Below are 22,552 nucleotides of genomic sequence, written 5' to 3' on the forward strand. Positions count from 1 at the left end.
GGGGAGGGGAGAGGGGTATTATTGCCAATCCATTAAGAAAGACAGACAACCTCTTTACCTGACATGATTTTAGTAGTAAAGTTGAGACACTGACATGTATTGAGTATTTGCACATCAGCTGATTGTCTCGTTCATTATGTCACAGTTTTGTTGTGTTAACTCAAAATATGTATGCAGATAAAGAAATAATTCTCAAGATAAATGCTTCATTTTTATGAAGAAACATATATATATATATATGTGTACTCGGGAATAGTTCGACCATTAATGACATGTCATGGGGTTGTCAGTGATATTGCTTGATATGAATAGTCCATGGAATTCACTAAAAAACTTGTCCAACACAGATAAACACAGCTAGTGTACATGTTTAAGACATAACATGGTATTAATTTAAGTTTTAAAATATCATGTACATCTCGCCACCCCTCTGATGAATATGTTAATTGTATATGAATACAAGATCAATACACTAATACTCTGTCTGGACCTTTGGGATGCGGTTGCTCATTGATCCCTTGTATATATCGTATATATATATGAGTCACAATAATTTCTATCAAGCTGGTATAGTCTTAGTTAAATGAGCAGCATTAGATAACTATTTGAATAACAGTGTACTTGTACTGTATATATGGGGCTTGAGGTTTCTGTTATTTATTTTATCATATATAACTGTTAACTCTCCAGTAATGACATGGAGAAAAATTAGATATTGCCATTTGATCATAATAGTTTTAAGTTACTGAATATTTTTTTATGAAAAGTTATGAAATTTCAAAAAATGAATGGGGCTGAGCATGCTGCATTTGCAGGCAAAATACTAGCTAACATTGCTATTGAGAAATCTTATAATACAGTGTTATAATTAATATGTTGTTTAATGGAAAAATAACGCTTTCAATCACCTTGTGGACTTGCAATATGGATGGCTGTTATTAAATAATCTCAATGGTGATTGTTACATATATATATAAAATGTTTGTAAGTTATACCTGATAAGTGATAGCCGTTATACATTATCTAATGTACTTTAAAACATTTTGAGTTATTCTGTATATCCAATATGAGATCCAGTACTTGTATATATGGCATTGTGTAGGATGTATTTCAGCAATTATGTTACGTTACAGATAGCCTTCGAAGAGGCAGCTGTACATTATTAACTTATTTACCCCTGAAATTTCATAATGAACTTTTCCAACCATTGAATTTGAAGAGTATATCACATTAGGTTTGATTTGTGTCATCAATTTTGGCATAGGATTCACCAGCTCACTATTATAACTCATGGGAAGTAGGATTCACTGAAGTTATGATTATGCATTTAAGTGATATATTCTATAATTTTTAAGATACGATATTCATAATTATTTTTACATCATGTATAACAATTTTGTACAAAGCTCACAATTATTGCTTCAAAGAAATTCCTCACTGTGTGGGACACATTTCAAATGAATTCCAATTAATGGTATTGTGAAAAAAACCACAGTTAATTATCAGCAATCCTACGAGAGAAACAATAGCTACACATATTCAGATTAACCTTATAAGTCACTGACAGGTCTTAAACCACAGACCAGGCCAATTATCAGCTTAGATATTAAAGCTTTGAACGGATGACCAATTTTTCACACATGGCCTTGTGTCATGCACACCATGCTTACCCATGTACACATATAATAGATTTTGGAGAAACATTACAATTTTACCTCACAAAATATATACCAAAGAAATATCGCATTTGTTTAACTCGAATACGTACATCTACCCATTCTTTAGCTATAGAAGTTGGAAGGTATAATAATATACCTAGAGAACGTAGATATTGTAAACAGTGTAACTCCCCCTCTGAATTAGAGGACGAATTTCATTTTTTATTGGTCTGTTCTAAATTCCAAAATCTCAGATCTCGTTTTATCAAAAGCTATTATTGGAAAAAACCATCTGTGTTTAAAGTCGTCCAGTTATTGAGTGTCCATAATATTAAAGAATTGTGTATACTAGGAAAATTCATATATGAGGCAAACAAATTAAGGGTATTATAATGGAATATGATTGTTTTCATCCTCTGTACATTGTCCATGATTTGTTTAAAAAATGTTTTGTATACTGATGGGCCAATGGCCCAAAGTTTGAATAAAACTTGAAACTTGAACTTGAACTGTGGAGCAATTAGATACGAGATCCTCAGTCCAGTGATCATGAGGATTAGTTAATAATTAGTCTGTAATGTAGGTCAATTATTGATACCAAAATTATCGTGTGCTGCTTGGGATTCAGCCAGCATCAAGATTTATGATTGCGTTAAGATGTAGGTGGCAGGCAGGTAGGACTCGAGATCTAGGACTCAAAGAAATTGTAGTTACAATAGATGGGTGTTAACATATATATTTTCATATAAATATGTGTGTGATATTTTAACTTAAAACTTAGAACATGTAAGACTTACTTGAGCTTATGGTTACAGCTAATGTAACACAATAATAAGAATAACAAATTTAAACCATATAACATTCCACTGGTCTTCCAAGTTTGGAGGAAACACTTTTTATTTACTTATCAAAATAGCAACATTCCTGAACCCAGTGCCCAAAGTGAGTCCCAGATATTATTCCAGCTTGTGCTTGATCCTGAGGTATACTATTGTCCCGGCCAGTGCCCCAGGTATTGTAACACGGGGTGGGGGCAGGATCAAACTTGCTAATACAGTACATTTCACCTAATATCACGTCTGCTAATGTCATTTTTCGGTTATTATCATGTTTTTTGATGCACCGTTTTTCCTGCTATATAATCTATGCAATTCAATTCTTTTATTATCACCTGATTTTATGTCGATTTCTCTTAATATCACTTTATTTTGGCCACTGTCACTAAAAAAATACAGGTAAATGATGGTAATGATTCATGATAAATGCCCTGGGGACCTTCTGTCACACCCTGGACACATTATGTAAACAATGCCGCAGCCTAACAGGGTATTTTTTACACCTGGCTGACTGTCAAACAATAGGTTACACCTGGCTGACTGTTAAACAATAGGTTGACTTACATACTTGTTAACATCATATTCACCTGTGGTTGGGGGAGCTAGGACAGTCTAACATCTGTAAACTTTTCTAATGCCAATTGCAAGTGTGATGTATTCTTTCAACTAATTATAACATGTGTACTATCTTCGATTACACACTTGCAGCAAATATCTAAGGAAATTAACCTATAAAAAGATGTTAATAGCGAAAGAACAGTATTTATATATCAAGATATAGGTAAATATTTACCAAGTCTCATGTTTACAATTGAATCTTATTCTATATATATATATACATCTATGCAGAACTGGACGGCATATTTATCTCATTATTAATTAACAGTAGACCAGTTAGCCAGTGTATCTTTATTGATGTATAGCACGCTCTTCAGGGGTGAGATGTGAAGCACATTACACAGGGTTTTCAATAGACCCTTGAGGATATGATTTATCTTATTAACAATAGAATAAATAACAGTCTATAGTATGAAGAAACCTCATCAATTTAAATTTGAGAATTCTCGGCCAATCTTAAAAAAAGTGTTTTTTGAAGGATCCCTACTCGCATTGGCATGTATTTTTTGTTATTTTCAAAAAAAAAAGAAATCTCATATTAGTATTATTTTAAACACCAACTTTCATTGATTTACAGCAAGGTAATTTTTTCTTTTACTGAAAGTTCCAAAAAAAGGTTTTGAGTAGGTGCCATTTTCAGTGAGTCCATATTGGAAAATTGCAAACAAACAATTTTTGAAGGAGGGTCCTAGATATATACATGCATGCTCCCTTTGCAATGAAGTACAATAGTGTTGAGAACTGAGATGAGAAGACTTGCGCACAGTATTATAAATAAGGGCTTGCTCCTTACACTTGTTTTTTGAATTGATTGCATCTGATATCAATATGTAGGTGTGCGGGTATCGAGGCAATTTTTATATTGCAATACATTGTTTTGCTAGAAATTCTGTATATTTTTATACGTCCGTCAAATTTGATGAGAGTATTATGTATGGTATAGGGTTGTCCGGCCGGCCGGCGTAATCTTTTGTTTGTCCGGCAATGTCCTCCTACATTTTTCGACCTTATCTCTTTGAAACTTGGTATTCATCAAAATCATGATATGAAGTTGTGTCTCCCTTAAAAGAAATTTGATTCAACAATTTTTCCAAAAGTAATTGCCCTTTGTTTATTTCAGTATTTGATTTTTGTCCGGCAATGTCCTCCTACATTTTTCAACAGATCTCTTTGAAACTTGGTATACATTATAATCATGATATGAAGTTGTGTCTCACTTAAAAAGAATTTTGATTCAACGATTTTTGCAAAAGTAATTGCCCTTTGTTCATTTCAGTTTTTGATTTTTTGTCCGGAGATTTTCTCCTACATTTTTTATAGCATGTCAGCTAACCAATCTTAGAATGATGCAGATCTGATTTCAATGTAAGAAAGTATATAACACTATTTGACATTCAACGGGCGTATATTGTTCCGCCCCGCGGTACTCTTGTTAATAATTTTATATAGAAAACACAAAAGGTAATCATCATTTCAGCAAGATTAAATGGTAAATTGAAAAATATTATATATATTTATATTATAGAATAAAATAATAAATCTGTCAGATCTACCGCTATATTAAATATATATATACATGTATAGAGATTTGGAAGTTATTTTGGATAACTCAATCCCATTATAGCATTACCAGGGCATTTCTGTCAGATTATTTCACAATTGTGCCCAAACCCTCCAAATATGTTTGCTGTATATTGCCATTTAAAAAACTATATTGTTATATATATTGCCAGACAAATATTGGCATTGCAGTATTATTGCCCACCCCTGCTCAGATGTAGGCTATTGTTTGTACATATGTTATAACTTGTTATTGTCTTGCTCTTTGTCTTCTTTAAATTGTTATGTAATTACAAAAGGGCAATGCTCGAGGAATAGAATTGAATATTTTGTAAATATGCACTGTGATGTAACCTATAGGCTTCAGCTTGTGCACTACAAATTACCATTGTGTGAATCTATATTAGGCTGTGACAATTAAATTACTTCTGTAAACAGTTGTACTTTAGACCTATAATATACTTTTAAATTGCTTTTCAGTGTGCAGAAGTGGGCCGAGAAGTTGGATAATGACTTTGAAAAAGTTGCTGTGGATGGTACAGGCAGTACAGTGCTGACAAAGGTAAGATACACCAATCAAGATTAGTGAACAACACAAGTTGTACCTGCTGGGGGCTGTAACATTCCTTACTACCTTATCACATTCAATTTATAGCTATTGATCACCTGATTACCTAGGGGTCAATTCAATACTATTTAAATAAGGTTTGACAAGCAAAAAAAAGTCTCAAGCAACAGCCATCATATAGAGCCTGACAAAGAAAACAGAGTTGTTAAATTACCAACAGACTGAAAAGTGAATAAAACATGATGTGACCACCAACAATCTGACAAAGAGAACAGAGATGTGACAACCAACAATCTGACAGAGAGAACAGACATGTGACAACCAACAATCTGACAGAGAGAACAAAGATGTGACAACCAACAATCTTACAAAGAGAACAGAAATCTTACAACCAACAATCTGGCAAAGAGAACAGAGATGTGACAACCAATAATCTGACAAAGAGAACAGAGATGTGACAACCAATAATCTGACAAAGAGAACTGACATGTGACAACCAACAATCTGACAAAGAGAACAAAAATGTTACAACCAATAATCTGACAAAGAGAACAGAGTTGTGACAACCAACAATCTGACAGAGAGACCAGACATGTGACAACCAACAATCTGACAAAGAGAACAGAGATATGACAACCAACAATCTGACAGAGAGAACAGACATGTGACAACCAACAATCTGACAAAGGAAACACACATGTGACAACCAACAATCTGACAAAGAGAACAGAGATGTGACAACCGACAATCTGACAAAGAGGCCAGACATTTGACAACCAATAATATGACAAAGAGGACAGACATGTGACTACCAACACTCTGACAGAGAGAACAAAGATGTGACAACCAACAATCTGACAAAGAGAACAGAAATGTTACAACCAACAATCTGACAAAGAGAACAGACATCTGATGACCAACAATCTGACAAAGAGAACAGACATGTGACAACCAACAATCTGACAAAGGAAACACACATGTGACAACACAAAATCTGACAGAGAGAACAGAGATGTGACAACCAACAATCTGACAAATAAACAGACATGCGACAACTAACAATCTGACAAAGGAAACACACATGTGACAACCAACAATCTGACAGAGAGAACAGAGATGTGACAACCAACAATCTGACAGAGAGAACCGAGATGTGACAACAATCAATCTGACAAAGAGAACAGACATTTGACAACCAACAATCTGACAAAGAGAACAGAGATATTACAACCAACAGTCTGACAAAGTGAACAGACATGTGACAACCAACAATCTGACAGAGAGAACAGACATGTGACAACCAACAATCTTACAAAGTGAACAGACATGTGACAACCAACAATCTGACAGAGAGAACAGAGATGTGACAACCAACAATCTGACAAAGAGAACAGAGATATGACAACCAACAATCTGACAGAGAGAACCGAGATGTGACAACAATCAATCTGACAAAGAGAACAGACATTTGACAACCAACAATCTGACAAAGAGAACAGAGATATGGCAACCAACAGTCTGACAAAGTGAACAGACGTGTGACAACCAACAATCTGACAAAGAGAACAGAGATATGACAACAAACAGTCTGACAAAGTGAACAGACATGTGACAACCAACAATCTGACAAAGTGAACAGACATGTGACAACCATCAATTTGACAAAGAGAACAAACATGTGACAACCAACAATCTGACAAATCGAGAGAGGACATGACAACAACTATAGCAAGGAGAACAGAGGTGTGACAGCGAAGAGTCTGACAAAGAGAAGAAAATGTGATAACAACTACATATATAGAAAGGAGAATGGAGGCACAACCAACGCAAAAAGGAAATTGACAACTAGCAGACAAGTTAGCATTGCAAAGACAAATGAAACTGACAACTAGCTGACAAGTTAACATTGCAAAGACATGAAACTGACAACTAGCTGACAAGTAAACATTGCAAAGACATGAAACTGACAACTAGCAGACAAGTTAACATTGCAAAGACAAATGAAACTGACAACTAGCTGACAAGTAAACATTGCAAAGACAAATGAAACTGACAACTAGCAGACAGTTTAACATTGCAAAGACAAATGAAACACAGTTTAACATTGCAAAGACAAATGAAACTGACAACTAGCAGTCAAATTAGCATTGCAAAGACAAATGAAACTGATAACTAGCAGACAAGTTAACATTGCAAAGACAAATGAAACTGACAGCTAGCAGACAAGTTAACATTGCAAAGACAAATGAAACTGACAATTAGCAGACAAGTTAACATTGCAAAGACAAATGAAACTGAAAAATAGCAGACAAGGCAACATTGCAAAGACAAATGAAACCGACAACCAACAGACAGTTTAACATTGCAAAGACAAATGAAACTGACAACAAGCAGACAGTTTAACATTGCAAAGACAATTGAAACCGACAACCTGTAGACATTCTGCCAAAAGAAATGAGATTGACAGGGAAGAGAGTTGCATGTCAACATACACTGTCTGTTGATACCTTCCCCAGCGAAATGCTGAGCTTTGCATCCCCATATATATATAGCTCTGTATATGGTGAGGACTGATGGGCAATCAGTCGGGACTACATTTAGGCACTTCCAACATGTTGTCTGACACAGGCTAAACATAATAGATGTCTTACAATCAATTACTATCATAGAACAGTCAGCTTTGCTTCACTTCTGTCTCTCCAGAGGTAATTTGTTACAAATTGTCATGTGTATGTTTCGATTGGAACACACAGGCATGGCTGCAGTATACCTACTACTGATCATTGAAAGTGAATACTTCAGCTTAAAATCAATGGTATGTTACTTTGTATATCATAATATATTAGTACTCCTTAAGCTTCATGGAGGTCATGTACCTACAGTACATTTCACTTAAATGCCACACTGTTTAATGTCACTTTTCATTTTATATCATGTTTTCTTGAAACTTTGTTTTCCTGTTTAATCTATGTTATATGTAACTTATCTTAAAGTCCCCTGTCCACTTAATATCATTTGGAAAACATGCTGGTAGATGAGGAAAGGAACCCAGGGTTCATGTCCTGGGAGTCGGGTGTCGCTCCAGCAGTGGTGTAAAAATCCACTTGCCCAACACCCGGGACAACGAGATTTAGCACTTGAGCAAGTGCAACAAACTGGCCCTCTTGGCTATCTGAACTGACTGTATTGTAGTGTGATATACTCAAATATTCTTCTTCTGTATTATTGGATTTCTAATTAAAAGTCTTGGCAAGTGCTTTTGAAAAAAAAGAATTTTGACAGGGGTGTAATTTTTTTCATGTTTTATGTAAATAATATTATGGCCAAACAAGGTCAATCACCATATCTTGCTGATTTCTAAACAATAAATCAGCCTGACTAAGTGACTTTCTTGTGAAGTTCACCTGTTTGTTTGCATTGTATGTAAAGTTCAGTCCATTAGAGTTAAAAATGAGTTCTTTAGCTATAAGCATTTGAAATCTTGAAATTAAATTAGATTATATATTGTTATGGTTATGTAGCCATAAAAGTGGAAGGTTTTCTTTGAACAAAAAACCAATTGATTTCAAAAGAAGATGAAAGAATATTTTTCAAACAAAACTGTGCAAAATTATGTATCATGTAGTTTATGATAATTTGTCATGTTTTGTTTAAAATGATCTGTGGGACACCCAGATAACATGCATGCATATATATATATGTCAATGTCTTGATTTATTGGGGTTTATATGTGTTGATGTCCTGATTCACAAACATATTTCCAATACTGAATTATAGATGTTAAAAATAAAAGTTTCACTTCCTGTAATGTTTTAATTGAATGGTGAATTTGAGCACTTCGTCCCATGGACTGCATGCTCATTATGTAGGTTGTACTCAAACATTATTGTAATCGATAAATCCAATGATTTGATCTGGTAAGCATTACATCTCAATTTACATTCAAGCATAATTATGGATAACCATATCAGATTGTTAAAGTAATGAAGGTCCATTTTTGACATTGGCTTTTGCGGGGACGTAGACACAAAATAAACAAAAAATGAATTGATATAATAAGGTGATTTGCTTTCATTAAATCCTTTAACTGTTTAAAAATATTGTAATCAGAGTTAAGACCAATTTGTTTCACATCATATGACTGGCCAATGCAATGCAACACATGCTCCGAAACATCTCATCCAATGACATTTCTTGCTTCAAATCAACAGGTAGCTAGCTATAGGCTAAAGTAACAAATTAAAGCTCCTGTTGTCGGCACTTGCAGAAAACTATGTCAAACTTGAAACTTGAAAAGCAGTGATTAAAGTACGTAACAAAGGTGGTACTAAAATCAAAGTAGTATAATTATAAAGCTCCAGTTAACTTATTAGTGTCAACAATATATAGGTATAACAAATAAATTTGGCCCATTGTTGCTAGAAGCCTGTGAATGCTAACTGCAGATTGATCCAGGCATTCTTGATCACACTTTCATAAGGCACGTATATTGGTTTATAGATATTCACCCAGTGTTTTAGCTACATATTTCAATAAACTAAACAAACAACAGGTGTTCATTTCGCTGTCAATCCCGATCTTATTCCAATAAGTAATCCTTCATAAGTTTTCATTCGGTTTCTTTGAAACCTGGTAGTAGTTAGTGTTAATTGCTATCATAAATATAGCTGTAAAATAATATCTCTCCAGTCAACTTTCTCCATGATTTTTTAGCCCACCCTCATCTGATGGTGGGTTATTCAAATCATCCTGCGTCCATGGTCCATCCGTCCATCTTTCGTCGTCCATCCTTAAACAATTCTTGTTATCGCTATTTCTCATGAAGTACCGGAGGGATTTCTTTAATTTTATATGTAGGTTCCCCTTGGTCCCTAGTTGTGCAGGGCAACTTTTGAGACTGATCAGATAAACAACATGGTCGACAGGCAGCCATCTTGGATTTTGATAGTGAAGGTTTGTTATCGCTATTTCTCGGAAAGTGCCTGAGGGATCTTTCTCAAATTTTATATGTAGGCTCCCCTTGGTCCTTTGTTGTGCAGGGCAACTTTTGAGACTGATCGGATAAACAACATGGCCGAAAGGCAGCCATCTTGGATTTTGATAGTGAAGGTTTGTTATCGTTATTTCGCGGGGAGTACTTGAGGGATATTTCTCAAATTTGTTATGTAGGTTTCCCTTAGTCCATAGCTGTGCAGGACAATTTTTGAGACTGATCGAATAAACAACATGGCTGACAGGCAGCCATCTTGGATTTTGATAGTGAAAGTTTGTTATCGCTATTTCGCAAGAAGCACCAGAGGGATCTTTCTCAAATTTTATATGTAGGTTCCCCTAGGTCTGTAGTTGTGCATGTTTAATTTTGAGACTGATCAGATAAACAAAAGGTCCGACAGGCAGCCATCTTGGATTTTGACATTAAAGGTTTGTTATCGCTATTTCTCAGGAAGTACTTGAGGGATCTTTCTCAAATTTGATATGCAGGTTTTACTTAGTCTTTCGTAGTGCAGGTTAACTTTTGAGACTGATCAGATTAATAAAATGGCTGACAGGCAGCCATCTTGGATTTTGATAGTGAATTTTTGTTATTGCCGTTTCTCAATAAGTAGTGGAGAGATCTTTCTCAAATGGATCAAAAATGGCTAAAGGAAGAAGTATATATGTGAAATGACAAATCTCACTTTGAAGGTTGTCTTTATACATAACAGTATTAAGTTTCGATCAAAAGTTACCTCAAGGTGCATTTACTGTTAACATGACTCGATCAAACAGATTAGAGAAAAGAAGAGAAAAAATCGAACTGACAAAGAACTAAGGAAGATGGTACAATGGTGGGTGCAAAGATCCCTCTTTTGTTTGTTTTAATGGAACTTTATGAAGGTTTTTCCTGTCATGAGATTGATTAAAAAGACAGAATTGTAGACAGTATGATACATTTCTGTGTATAGCCAGTATTGGATTTAAGCATCAAACTGCTCAGTCGATATGTATATATAGAGCCACAATATTCCACCATCCAGTGCTACTGATATTGATGAGCAGATTTTGTATGTTACAACCCACATGACCAATAGTAAGCTATTCTGTAGGCCTCTTAGCTCTTCTCCTGTTAAACATTAAGGCTTTGCGATTGTAATAGAGTATTGATTTTTGGTGGAAACCTTATTGAATTTTACTTTGGTTTTCTGCTGATTTGCATTGATATTATTACTGTAGATTCAATCTTGCATCCGTCTGATTAAAACTAGTGTTATTCTGATGCAATTTTGTTGTATGTCCTGGACAGGAATATCTGATCTAGAGTGCACATGTATATATATTAAGCCCTGTTACAAGGTGCACAGAGTATAGTCTGTTCGTTTAGTTCTTCTGTCTGATGAAAAGTTCCAAGGGTTGATGACGTCTCCCAGTGTATTTTGTATGTTACACCAAGGGTGATGACACAAGATGTCCTAATCATGTTTAAGTTATGATTGACTGCCAGTTTGTAGGGGTTCCCTGACATGGAAACATTTTTAGATTCTCTTATGCCAAGGGGTGTTAGGATAAGAAAAATCCACCTGACAAATTTTCAAATATGTAAAACCTGAAGTTTGCTGAGTTTTTTTCTCTCACAAATTAGGAAATCTTGGGCTTGGTATTTCCTTATCCTGTACCTCTGGGCATGTCAAAAAAGTATTGTTACTACATATACAAGACATGAAATCGTTTGTAAGATAGAAATTTCCTACACCCTTTTAATTGTGCTGAACAATTGATTCTATCATACACATACAGGAATGAGATACATGTAGCTACTATCTATGTGGGTAACACACAGTGCTTTAAGCTACACAATACTTCACACTTCACTGATACTCACTGATAGCCATGGTACAATCACATTATAAAATCTGCAAAATTTTCTACAATTATCTTGGCATGTAGAAAAAGCCTATGCCCATCCTTTAATGCCTTCAAGCTTAAGGTATCAAGTTTTCAGAGTGACCTGCTATTTTTCAAGTCAAGACAAACATGTACAGTACACTGCATGTAGATGACACCAGTTGTGACATCAATGAATGCATGTAGATGACACCAGTTGTGACATCAATGAAATTGCACACAAACATTTGGTACACACTTTCCTTAATGTCCTGTAATTCTAATGGGATAATATAGAAACTGTTTGCAAGTCTAAGGAAAACCTTGATTTGCACTTCCGACAAGACCTCTGTTCACAAAAATAGAAATAGTTAAATATTCAGAGTCTGCTAATAAGTTGAAATAATTAAATAGAAATTTAAAAAAAAGTACCTGAGATTATTTTTTTTATTTAAGTAAATAATGTCTAAGATTAATAAAATTTTGATGAAATGATGTTAGGATTTGTTTGCATTTCTTGCAATTGGCACAATCAAATTTTTGAGACGGATTGACAATCTAAAGTTGGTGGAATATTTTTGTCATGTAAAGGGGAAAGATGTTGTCGTCATGTACTTGAATTGTTTTTTAAAATGATGTAGTTCTTGTGGAATATTACAGTGGTTCCCCACTGGGATTGCTGTGGTTGTCAAAAGTGCTTGAGGAAAATTGAACCAACATCCATTATTTAACCTTCAACCCATGTTCACATTAATCCGATTTTGAAATTTTTGCCTAAATAAAAATATGTCACATTGCGTGTTATATCGTTAAAGCAGTACTAATAAGGTCTGGAATCCCCCGGAGGTGTACCTGGAGTATAATTTTGAGTTATATTGTCCATAATAAAATTAACTACAAGACAATCATGTTATATTGTAATAGTACTTTTGAAAGTGACTCGGGGAGTTGACAATAAAATTGTCCAACAAAATTTAATAAATTTTCCGACTTGGTACACCATTTATCACTAGACAGCGCCCTTAATTTCCCTTGGCTGATATTTCAGAAAAAATATAAACGTCTGCACTCAAAGAGTCTAGCTGTTCTGCACCAGTTTGGCTTTATTTTAACTAGCTAGTGTAACCAAATTTCTCATGCATGGAAGAATGGATTTTATGTATATTCATTATCTGTTAGTTTGTACTGAAAAAAAATGTGGACAAATTTCTATTAAGATTTCTTTTAAAATTATATTTATTCCTGATGTGTACCTATAAACGATTTATACCAATCATAGTCACACTGCTAGTGACAAACATCTTTTGCTTTATTCCACTTGTGATGAAAATGTTTGAGAACGGTTCGTTAATATTGGTCATGGTTATGACCCCTAAACCTTCCTGTGAACATAGGCGTGGGCAAATATGGTGTTGAAATTAAATTTTTCATATTTACTTTCATTGTGACATCATAATTCACAAGGTTTTACCCTGGTTTAAAAGAAATTAGGTGTAAAGTTATATTCATCAGGCATAATATTATTATAGTTTTTAGTATAAAATGTTTCTCAAGATGATGCCCAAGGATCCTTGTACCCCTGCCAAAATATAACTAAGTGTTGGAAACTGCTTTTACTGGCATGTCTTGATAGCTCATTTCTGAAAGAAAACCATACCTTGTGGGACTTTTATAAAAAGTAATAAATACGAAATAAACGGTGAACAAAATATTTTTGATTTGAACCCTGGACTTCCACTTGTTATACTAATTAACGCTTTAACGGATTGAGCTACCGGAACAACAGATGTTTCCTGGCCCAATTGTGCTACAGTTATATCCAAACGGAAGTTAAGGGGAGGTTACTGTATATTGGGAAAACCACAGTACAGTGGGACAGGGATCCTTAACTGATTACTCTAGTTCCTGTTAGTTACTTTGAAAGAATATGGACGTATCTTACCTTGACTAGTTGGGAAGCCTGCACTCTCATTAGACTAAAGTTACTGAAATGTCTACTTTACGAAATGTCTGTGTAAGTACAAATCATGGTGTATTGAAGTAAAACCCTGGTACCTGGTATATCACTTTTGTGTGACTGTCTACAAAATGTCTATCATTATCATATTTAATTTTGTTTCATTATTCAGAATTATCAGAGATTCTATGATGAAAGGATCGTGAAGTTTGGCACAGTGAACAGTATGACCTTGGTAACCGAGATGGCCGAGAAGCTGACCACAATGTTGGGTGGAAAAATGGAGTCTCTTCGGGTAAGTGCAGGAACATTTCTTAACTGTTGTGTCTTTGTCAGGAATTCTTATTTGTAAAGAGCAAATTCAACTTTTTTCCACGAATCACATGTTCCTTTCTTTAAAAGGCACATGAGCAAAGAGACTTGTGTCTCAGTCAAATCCAAGGGCCTTTGTGAGGCACAAAGAAAGAAAATTGGCTTGAATTTCAAAATCTTCTTCTTCAGACCGAGAAGTCCTAGAATCAAATACTCTTCATATATATGGAAATGTCTAAGGTGCTTTATGAAGATGGTGAATTTCATTATCCCTGAGTCATCCCTTCCCTGCAGGCTGGGGAAGGGATAGATAGGAAATAGGAATTTTATACAACATTTCAACCAATCTCTGATGTCGTGTGACTCCCCTTATCGATGTGTATTTACTGGATACAACAAACTACCACACATGGCTGTATTCTATGTATGTTAAACATGTGCATTTGACATTGTGTTGTTACAGCCTATGTGGCAACCAATAACTTTTAATAGCTTGAATACTAATTACCTCGTGGAATTTCATAGCCTATCACCATGGTTAAAACAATAAAGCTACCTATTACTTCTGTCTGAGCTTTGGGACCTACATTTACCTGTGCAACTGTCTGACTGCCATGATGCAACTAAGCACAGATTAATGAAAAGGGCCGATGAATATGCTCCCCTAAGGTCATACTATACCTGTGATAGGAAATTCTAGAGACATCCTTATGATGCAGCATTTCTGGTGTCAAGCAGGTCAACCATGCAAACAAATGGGAGATTCATTGGAATAGTAAAAGTCTGCAGGTTACGACCACAGTTTTTGGGTCTGACCTGTATGTAGCTACAAGATGTGAGTGAGCATGACTTTGCAGGTCTCTATCTGCTAGAGATCTCGGGATTGAATAGTTGATTTTGAAATAAACACAAAGTTAACGTTCATACACTCATGATCAGAATTTGATTAAAATGTTTTTTCATGTTCCAGGATTTGATTCAAACGTTTTTATGTCCCGGCCATTTTATGATGATGCAGTATTTCCCATGTCTGTCTCGTCATGTCGTGTCCCCTCTCGATTCACTGATTCATTGCTTTCAGCTGCTACATTCAGATTTTGATAAAACTTTATACTATAAGGTCAAGTACTAGAATACCTTCAAAGGAACGGTTCCAAGGTCAAGGTCACTATTATATAGATTATTCTTCATGGAGATATTTGTCCACAATTTCAGTGATATCACTCCAGTAACTTCATTTGTTAACAGGTTTTGTTTGATCAAATTTTTACAAAGGTCAAGGGTATGTGAATATTTCAAATACTTTGTACTTTGTGCTTCAGGAACTAATGGTCACCAAAACGGGGGATATTAATTTGGGTTTGTCTGTCTGTCTGTCACGCTTTGTTTCCGTGCAATAACTACAACAAATAATAGCTGATTTTCTTCAAACTTGGTCACAGAGTTAAATGCCTTAAGGGCTTGGCCAAGTTTGATGACCACCTTCAGCGGACCCCATTTGGTGGAGTTATGGCCCCTTGAATAACGAAAAACGTCATTATCTGCCGTTTCTGTTCATTAACTCACGCAAATATTATCCGATTGTCTTCAAACTTAGTAACAGGGTTCAACACAATAAGGGCTCGACAGCGTTTAACAACCACTTTAATTGGACTCCATTTGGCAGAGTTATGGCCCCTTGATTAACGAAAAACTTCATTATCTGCTGTTTCCGCCTAATAACTCTAGCAAATATTAGCCAAATTCATTCAAACTTGATAACAATGTTTGTGTTCCTCTGTCTTTCCACCTATCTCGGGCACTCTTTCGTTTTTGTGTGATAATTTCTGTAGATATTGTTCAGATGTTTCAGCCGAATTCCGTATGCACATCCGACTCATGCTAAGTTTGCCAACAGATGTGATTTGTGCATATTTATGGATAATCAATGAGGTATAGGGCTTTTTTTCCCCTTCAAGTTTCAAGCTATACATTATGTCTCAACAGCAGGATACTCACATGTTTAAACCTGACCTCAATAACGTTAACCTACAATATGTCCTGCAAGCGGGGGATATAAATTCCACAAATTTGCTTGTTTTCAAATTACTTTCAAGTTCTGCTATTTCAAGGCAATTTTTTCTGGCTTTAATTTGCAGCAACTCATGTATCAACCTATTGTGGACTTCTGAACCTTGTTTTAGACTCCTACAACCATAGCAAGCATCCCATCCCTGTACAGCCTGCCCCATGTTCTTCTACTTGTCCGCGCAGCGAAGTCCTTTACCGTAATTTATTGTGTCACATTAAAAATGGGAAGTTTGGTATGTTTTGCAATTGTTCAAATTTTTAAAAAGTAGTGTTGGTTTTAAAGAACCTAAAACACTACATTTTTGGCCGCAGTATTTTGTTGGAATGTGGATTGCTTACAATTGTAAAACTAATCAATTATGTTTTATCTAAATGGACTGTGTGGTGCATGTATGTGCACAAATGGAGTATTTATTAATTTAGAATGCATTATATTGACAATTGATATTTTGCACCAGCAGTCAAAGTAGGGTGTATGTTAAAGTGAAATGTTGTGTTCAACACCTTCTAGCTAAAAGTTACATCATACACAGATGACAGCTGTACATTTATTACTCTAAAACCATCCATCTGTAACTTTGCCTGTTGTTGTGATTTTTTTTTCTTTTTTTTTCTCTTCTCTTACTATAATAGCAATGACTAGATAAGCATCAGTTACAATGGTGCAGTGTTTTGTCAGTGTCCAGGGACTGTTATATAAAACCATTGCTGTGCTGTTGGCGAAAGTACTCTTAGGCTAACATTTGTTGTGTTGTTGAGTATAGAAGTAATTTATGAGGCACATAGTCTATAGTCTAGTGGTAGGATGCCGGGCTCGTGACGAAAGGGTTTCGAGTTCTGGTCACGTTACGGCACGTGCACTCGCACTGTATCTTTGAATAAGATACTTTATGCCGCTTGTTCCAGTCTACTAAGCTGTAAATGAGTACATGGTTGGGCAGTGCTGGAATTGTTGAATGCTTAAGCTGTGAGCGCCAAAAATGGCAGCACCGGCTGTATATGCTCCCTAGGGAGTTGAGAAAGGTATTGGCTGGTTGCAAAGGCTCTATAACCACAGATAATAATTTGTGAACCACTTTGAGACGACCTACAAACTAGGTTTTGATAAAGCGGTATATAAAAACCACGAATTATCCTTATTTACTGTTAACTGGTAGTAGGTTAAGCTTTATTGTAATAGGAATACATGGGACAAATCGATGGATTAAGGAATATGACAAATTAATGCATTATGGTATTTTAAAAAAGCTATTGTTTTTCAAATTTAACAGAAAACTTAAAATAATCAGTTTAGGATACTCAAATTTTAAACGGAAACTTTGCGCTGTAATAGGGTATTTCAAATTCAAAAATAATTTACCACCGGTAATGTTATCATTGTCAGTTCAAGGGCCAGGGCTAACTACATACTCTTGAGTGATATAAGCTTCAATCTGTCATGGTAGTGACATCTTCAGTGTAATATGATCCCATTCCCAATATTTCTGAACATTGGTATTATTTCAAACAATCCTTTCCTTTTTCTCCATAAATCAACAGAAAAGTTTGAGTGACCAGTGAAATCAAATCATAGTGAGGTAGACTACCTAGGTAACGACTAAATTGTAATTAATCTGAGAAGTATCCAACCATCCTTACCTTTGATGCTGGTGAAAAATACATTTAACACACATTTGTAATAGCCACGTCTGGTTCATCATTTCTTATCATCCAAGGTGGTTATGCTACATTGCATCTTAATTGAAATGACAGTTTTTATCTAAAGCTATGATTGGAATGATGTTCATTTGACTTCATTTTTCTCTCATAACAGTTTCACACGATTTATCAACAGCAGAATCTTTTTAAGGAAAAAGTGATAAATAATTGCACATGTAGGAAATGTGAACAATTAAGTGAAGCAGATTGTAAAGGTCTGTATCCTCCTCCTTTGGAGAGAGCTGAAGGAGTCGATCGATATCTGTATCTTGGTCCGTTGGAGGGGGCTGTAGGAGTCTGTATCTTGGTCCTTTGGAGGGGGCTGTAGGAGTTTGTATCTTGGTCCTTTGGAAGGGCTTTGGAGTCTGTATCTTGGTCCTTTGGAGGGAGCTGTAGGAGTCTGTATCTTGGTCCTTTGGTAGGTGCTGTTGGAGTCTGTATCTTGGTCCTTTGGTAGGTGCTGTAGGAGTCTGTATCTTGGTCCTTTGGAGGCAGCTGTAGAAGTCTGTATCTTGGTCCTTTTGAGGGAGCTGTAGGAGTCTGTATCTTGGTCCTTTTGAGGGAGCTGTAGGAGTCTACAACTACAGACTACATGTATCTTATTTGCCCTGTAGAGGGAGCTGTAGGAGTCTACGACTACAGACTACATGTATCTTATTTGCCCTGTAGAGGGAGCCTTGGTCCTTTTGAGGGAGCTGTAGGAGTCTTTATCTTGGTCCTTTGGAGGGAGCTGTAGGAGTTTGTATCTTGGTCCTTTGGAAGTGCTTTGGAGTCTGTATCTTGGTCCTTTGGAGGGAGCTGTTGGAGTCTGTATCTTGGTCCTTTGGAGGGGGCTGTAGGAGTTTGTATCTTGGTCCTTTGGAGGAAGCTGTAGGAGTCTGTATCTTGGTCCTTTGGGGGGAGCTGTAGGAGTCTGTATCTTGGTCCTTTGTAGGGGGCTGTTGGAGTCTGTATCTTGGTCCTTTGGAGGGGGCTGTTGGAGTCTGTATCTTGGTCCTTTGAAAGGGGCTGTAGGAGTCTGTATTTTGGTCCTTTTGAGGGAGCTGTAGGAGTCTACAACTACAGACTACATGTATCTTATTTGCCCTGTAGAGGGAGCTGTAGGAGTCTACGACTACAGACTACATGTATCTTATTTGCCCTGTAGAGGGAGCCTTGGTCCTTTTGAGGGAGCTGTAGGAGTCTTTATCTTGGTCCTTTGGAGGGAGCTGTAGGAGTTTGTATCTTGGTCCTTTGGAAGGGCTTTGGAGACTGTATCTTGGTCCTTTTGAGGGAGCTGTAGGAGTCTTTATCTTGGTCCTTTTGAGGGAGCTGTAGGAGTCTTTATCTTGGTCCTTTGGAGGGAGCTGTAGGAGTTTGTATCTTGGTCCTTTGGAAGGGCTTTGGAGACTGTATCTTGGTCCTTTTGAGGGAGCTGTAGGAGTCTTTATCTTGGTCCTTTGGAGGGAGCTGTAGGAGTTTGTATCTTGGTCCTTTGGAAGGGCTTTGGAGACTGTATCTTGGTCCTTTTGAGGGAGCTGTAGGTGTCTGTATCTTGGTCCTTTGGAGGGGGCTGTTGGAGTCTGTATCTTGGTCCTTTGAAAGGGGCTGTAGAAGTCTGTATCTTGGTCCTTTTGAGGGAGCTGTAGGTGTCTGTATCTTGGTCCTTTGGAGGGGGCTGTTGGAGTATCTTGGTCCTTTGGAGGGGGCTGTTGGAGTATCTTGGTCCTTTGGAGGGGGCTGTTGGAGTATCTTGGTCCTTTGGAGGGGGCTGTTGGAGTATCTTGGTCCTTTGGAGGGGGCTGTTGGAGTATCTTGGTCCTTTGGAGGGGGCTGTTGGAGTATCTTGGTCCTTTGGAGGGGGCTGTTGGAGTATCTTGGTCCTTTGGAGGGGGCTGTTGGAGTATCTTGGTCCTTTGGAGGGGGCTGTAGGAGTTGGTATCTTGGTCCTTTGGAGGGAGCGGTAGGAGTCTGTATCTTGGTCCTTTGGAGGGTGCTGTAGGAGGCTGTATCTTGGTCCTTTGGAGGGGGCTGTAGGAGTTTGTATCTTGGTCCTTTGGAAGGGCTTTGGAGTCTGTATGTTGGTCCTTTGGAGGGAGCTGTAGGAGTCTGTATCTTGGTCCTTTGTAGGGGGCTGTAGGAGTCTGTATCTTGGTCCTTTGAAAGGGGCTGTAGGAGTCTGTATCTTGGTCCTTTTGAGGGAGCTGTAGGAGTCTACAACTACAGACTACATGTATCTTATTTGCCCTGTAGAGGGAGCTGTAGAAGCCTACAACCACAGACTACATGTATCTTATTTGTCCTGTGGAGGGAGCTGTAGGAGTCTACAACTACAGACTCCATGTATCTTGTACTGAAGACAGAGCTGACTTCACTGTGATGTCCTCTGGGACAGGAAGCCCCCATCTTTTATAGCATGGCAACACCAGGCTGTTGTGGCAGGTCATCCTAATGGGTGTGATGGGATGCATGATTGACATGCAGGGGAATTTCCAAGGTCATATTTCATTAAAGGTCACCAGAAAGATATCGACCACCATCAAATCTCAGCTCATGTGAAATGCCCATCTTTCAAATCTGTGGTTTATGGTCTTTTTAAAGTCAACTGGGCCATCCCTGCCCAGACATCAATTGTGACTGGGAATTGCAACCATTTACGGAATATAGGATCAAACCTGTAGGTCAGCTATTTTAGAAATATGTTGGAAAGGACACTGAGAAGCTGTTGAAATATAACCACACACAGTAGTCTCAGCAATGTAAAGCTTGTCCTAAAGTTACACATATATCATACTGTCGACTCTCAGCGAAGCAATAAAGTCAGATCTGAAAATGTCTCTTGAACTCTTGAAGTCTTGGAAAGGTAAATGAAGAAGTCTTGTAACTGTCACCAGGGTTAATTGTAGGTCTCGGAGGAAAAACAACTTTTGACTTCTGAAGCATTGTGTGATACATAGTATCAGTGCAGTTTAACTGATTAACACTTATGTGACCAATGTGATAATCAATAATACAAAAGGTCACCAATGTGATAATCAATAATACAAAAGGTCACCAATTTGATAATCAATAATACAAAAGGTCACAAATGTGATAATCAATAATACAAAAGGTCACGAATGTGATAATCAATAATACAAAAGGTCACGAATGTGATAATCAATAATACAAAAGGACAACAATTTGATAATCAATAATACAAAAGGTCACCAATGAGATAATCAATAATACAAAGGTCACCAATGTGATAAACAATAATAAAAAAGGTCAACAATGTGATAATCAATAATATAAAAGGCCACCAATGTGATAATCAATAATACAAAGGTCCCCAATGTGATAATCAATAATACAAAGGTCCCCAATGTGATAATCAATAATACAAAAGGACAACAATTTGATAATCAATAATACAAAAGGTCACGAATGTGATAATCAATAATACAAAAGGGCACCAATTTGATAACCAATAATACAAAAGGGCACCAATTTGATAACCAATAATACAAAAGGGCACCAATTTGATAACCAATAATACAAAAGGTCACCAATTTGATAATCAATAATATAAAAGGTCATCAATGTGAGAATCGATAATACAAAAGGTCACCAATGTGATAATCAATAATACAAAAGGTCACCAATTTGATAATCAATAATACAAAAGGTCACCAATTTGATAACCAATAATACAAAAGGTCACCAATTTGAAAATCAATAATACAAAAGGTCAAAAATATAGATACTGTATTTCCTACTGTAATTAGTGCCCAGTGCACATAAAAACTGTCTGGAACTGTTGACTTGGTGTAAGTTAATGAAGCTAGCTACACCTGGTTCCTGTGCTTTGTCTCTACTCTTCAGTTGATTGATCAGTGTCTACATGATGTTTGTCAGTTATAACTGACACCTGGTTCCTGTGCTTTGTCTCTACTCCTCAGTTGATTGATCAGTGTCTACATGATGTTTGTCAGTTATATATGACACACTCATTAAACTACATGTACATAGAAGCATGTTGTAGTTATTAGTGGCCCATGCACAAACAGGACCATTTCATTAAGGCATGTTACTTCTTTACGCACTGTTGCAGGTTTGGCTATAGTGGCTGTAAGCTTCAGTTCATTAGAATGTGATGCTGTGGCCCCAAGCTCAGGGTGCACATGATGCCATAGATATGGATGCTGTTCATTATAGAGTTTAAGCATGTACCCGATTAAACATACCAATACTGTTTAAGCAAGGTGCCATTCCTCGTAAATTATTGATCTAAGGGAAGAAACACCTTGTGTGAAGGATAATTAAGGCTGCTCCAGACACTTAGCTGTACACAAACGGTCTGTTTTATGTTCCCGATAAGAAAGAACAAGCACAATCAGTGTTAACACTGGTTTGTATCTTATCTTGCCATACCTGTAAATCTCTCTCCCCCCCC

General features: G+C 36.6%; 1 protein-coding gene across 5 annotated transcripts in view; it reads left to right on the forward strand.

Annotated features, from left to right (window-relative positions):
- Positions 1-22,552, forward strand: part of LOC110446696 (voltage-dependent calcium channel subunit alpha-2/delta-2-like) — a 116,414-nt gene that overhangs the window by 1,630 nt on the left and 92,232 nt on the right. For all 5 annotated transcript variants that reach the window (XM_021491978.1, XM_021491982.1, XM_021491983.1 and 2 more), the window contains exons 2-3: positions 5,153-5,234; positions 14,231-14,353. In XM_021491978.1, coding sequence (XP_021347653.1) covers positions 5,153-5,234; positions 14,231-14,353 — 205 coding nt within the window. The remainder of the gene's footprint in view (positions 1-5,152; positions 5,235-14,230; positions 14,354-22,552) is intronic.

This window comes from Mizuhopecten yessoensis, unplaced genomic scaffold (genome assembly GCF_002113885.1).
Source record: "Mizuhopecten yessoensis strain PY_sf001 unplaced genomic scaffold, ASM211388v2 scaffold2929, whole genome shotgun sequence".
Classification (NCBI taxonomy): Eukaryota; Metazoa; Mollusca; class Bivalvia; order Pectinida; family Pectinidae; genus Mizuhopecten; species Mizuhopecten yessoensis.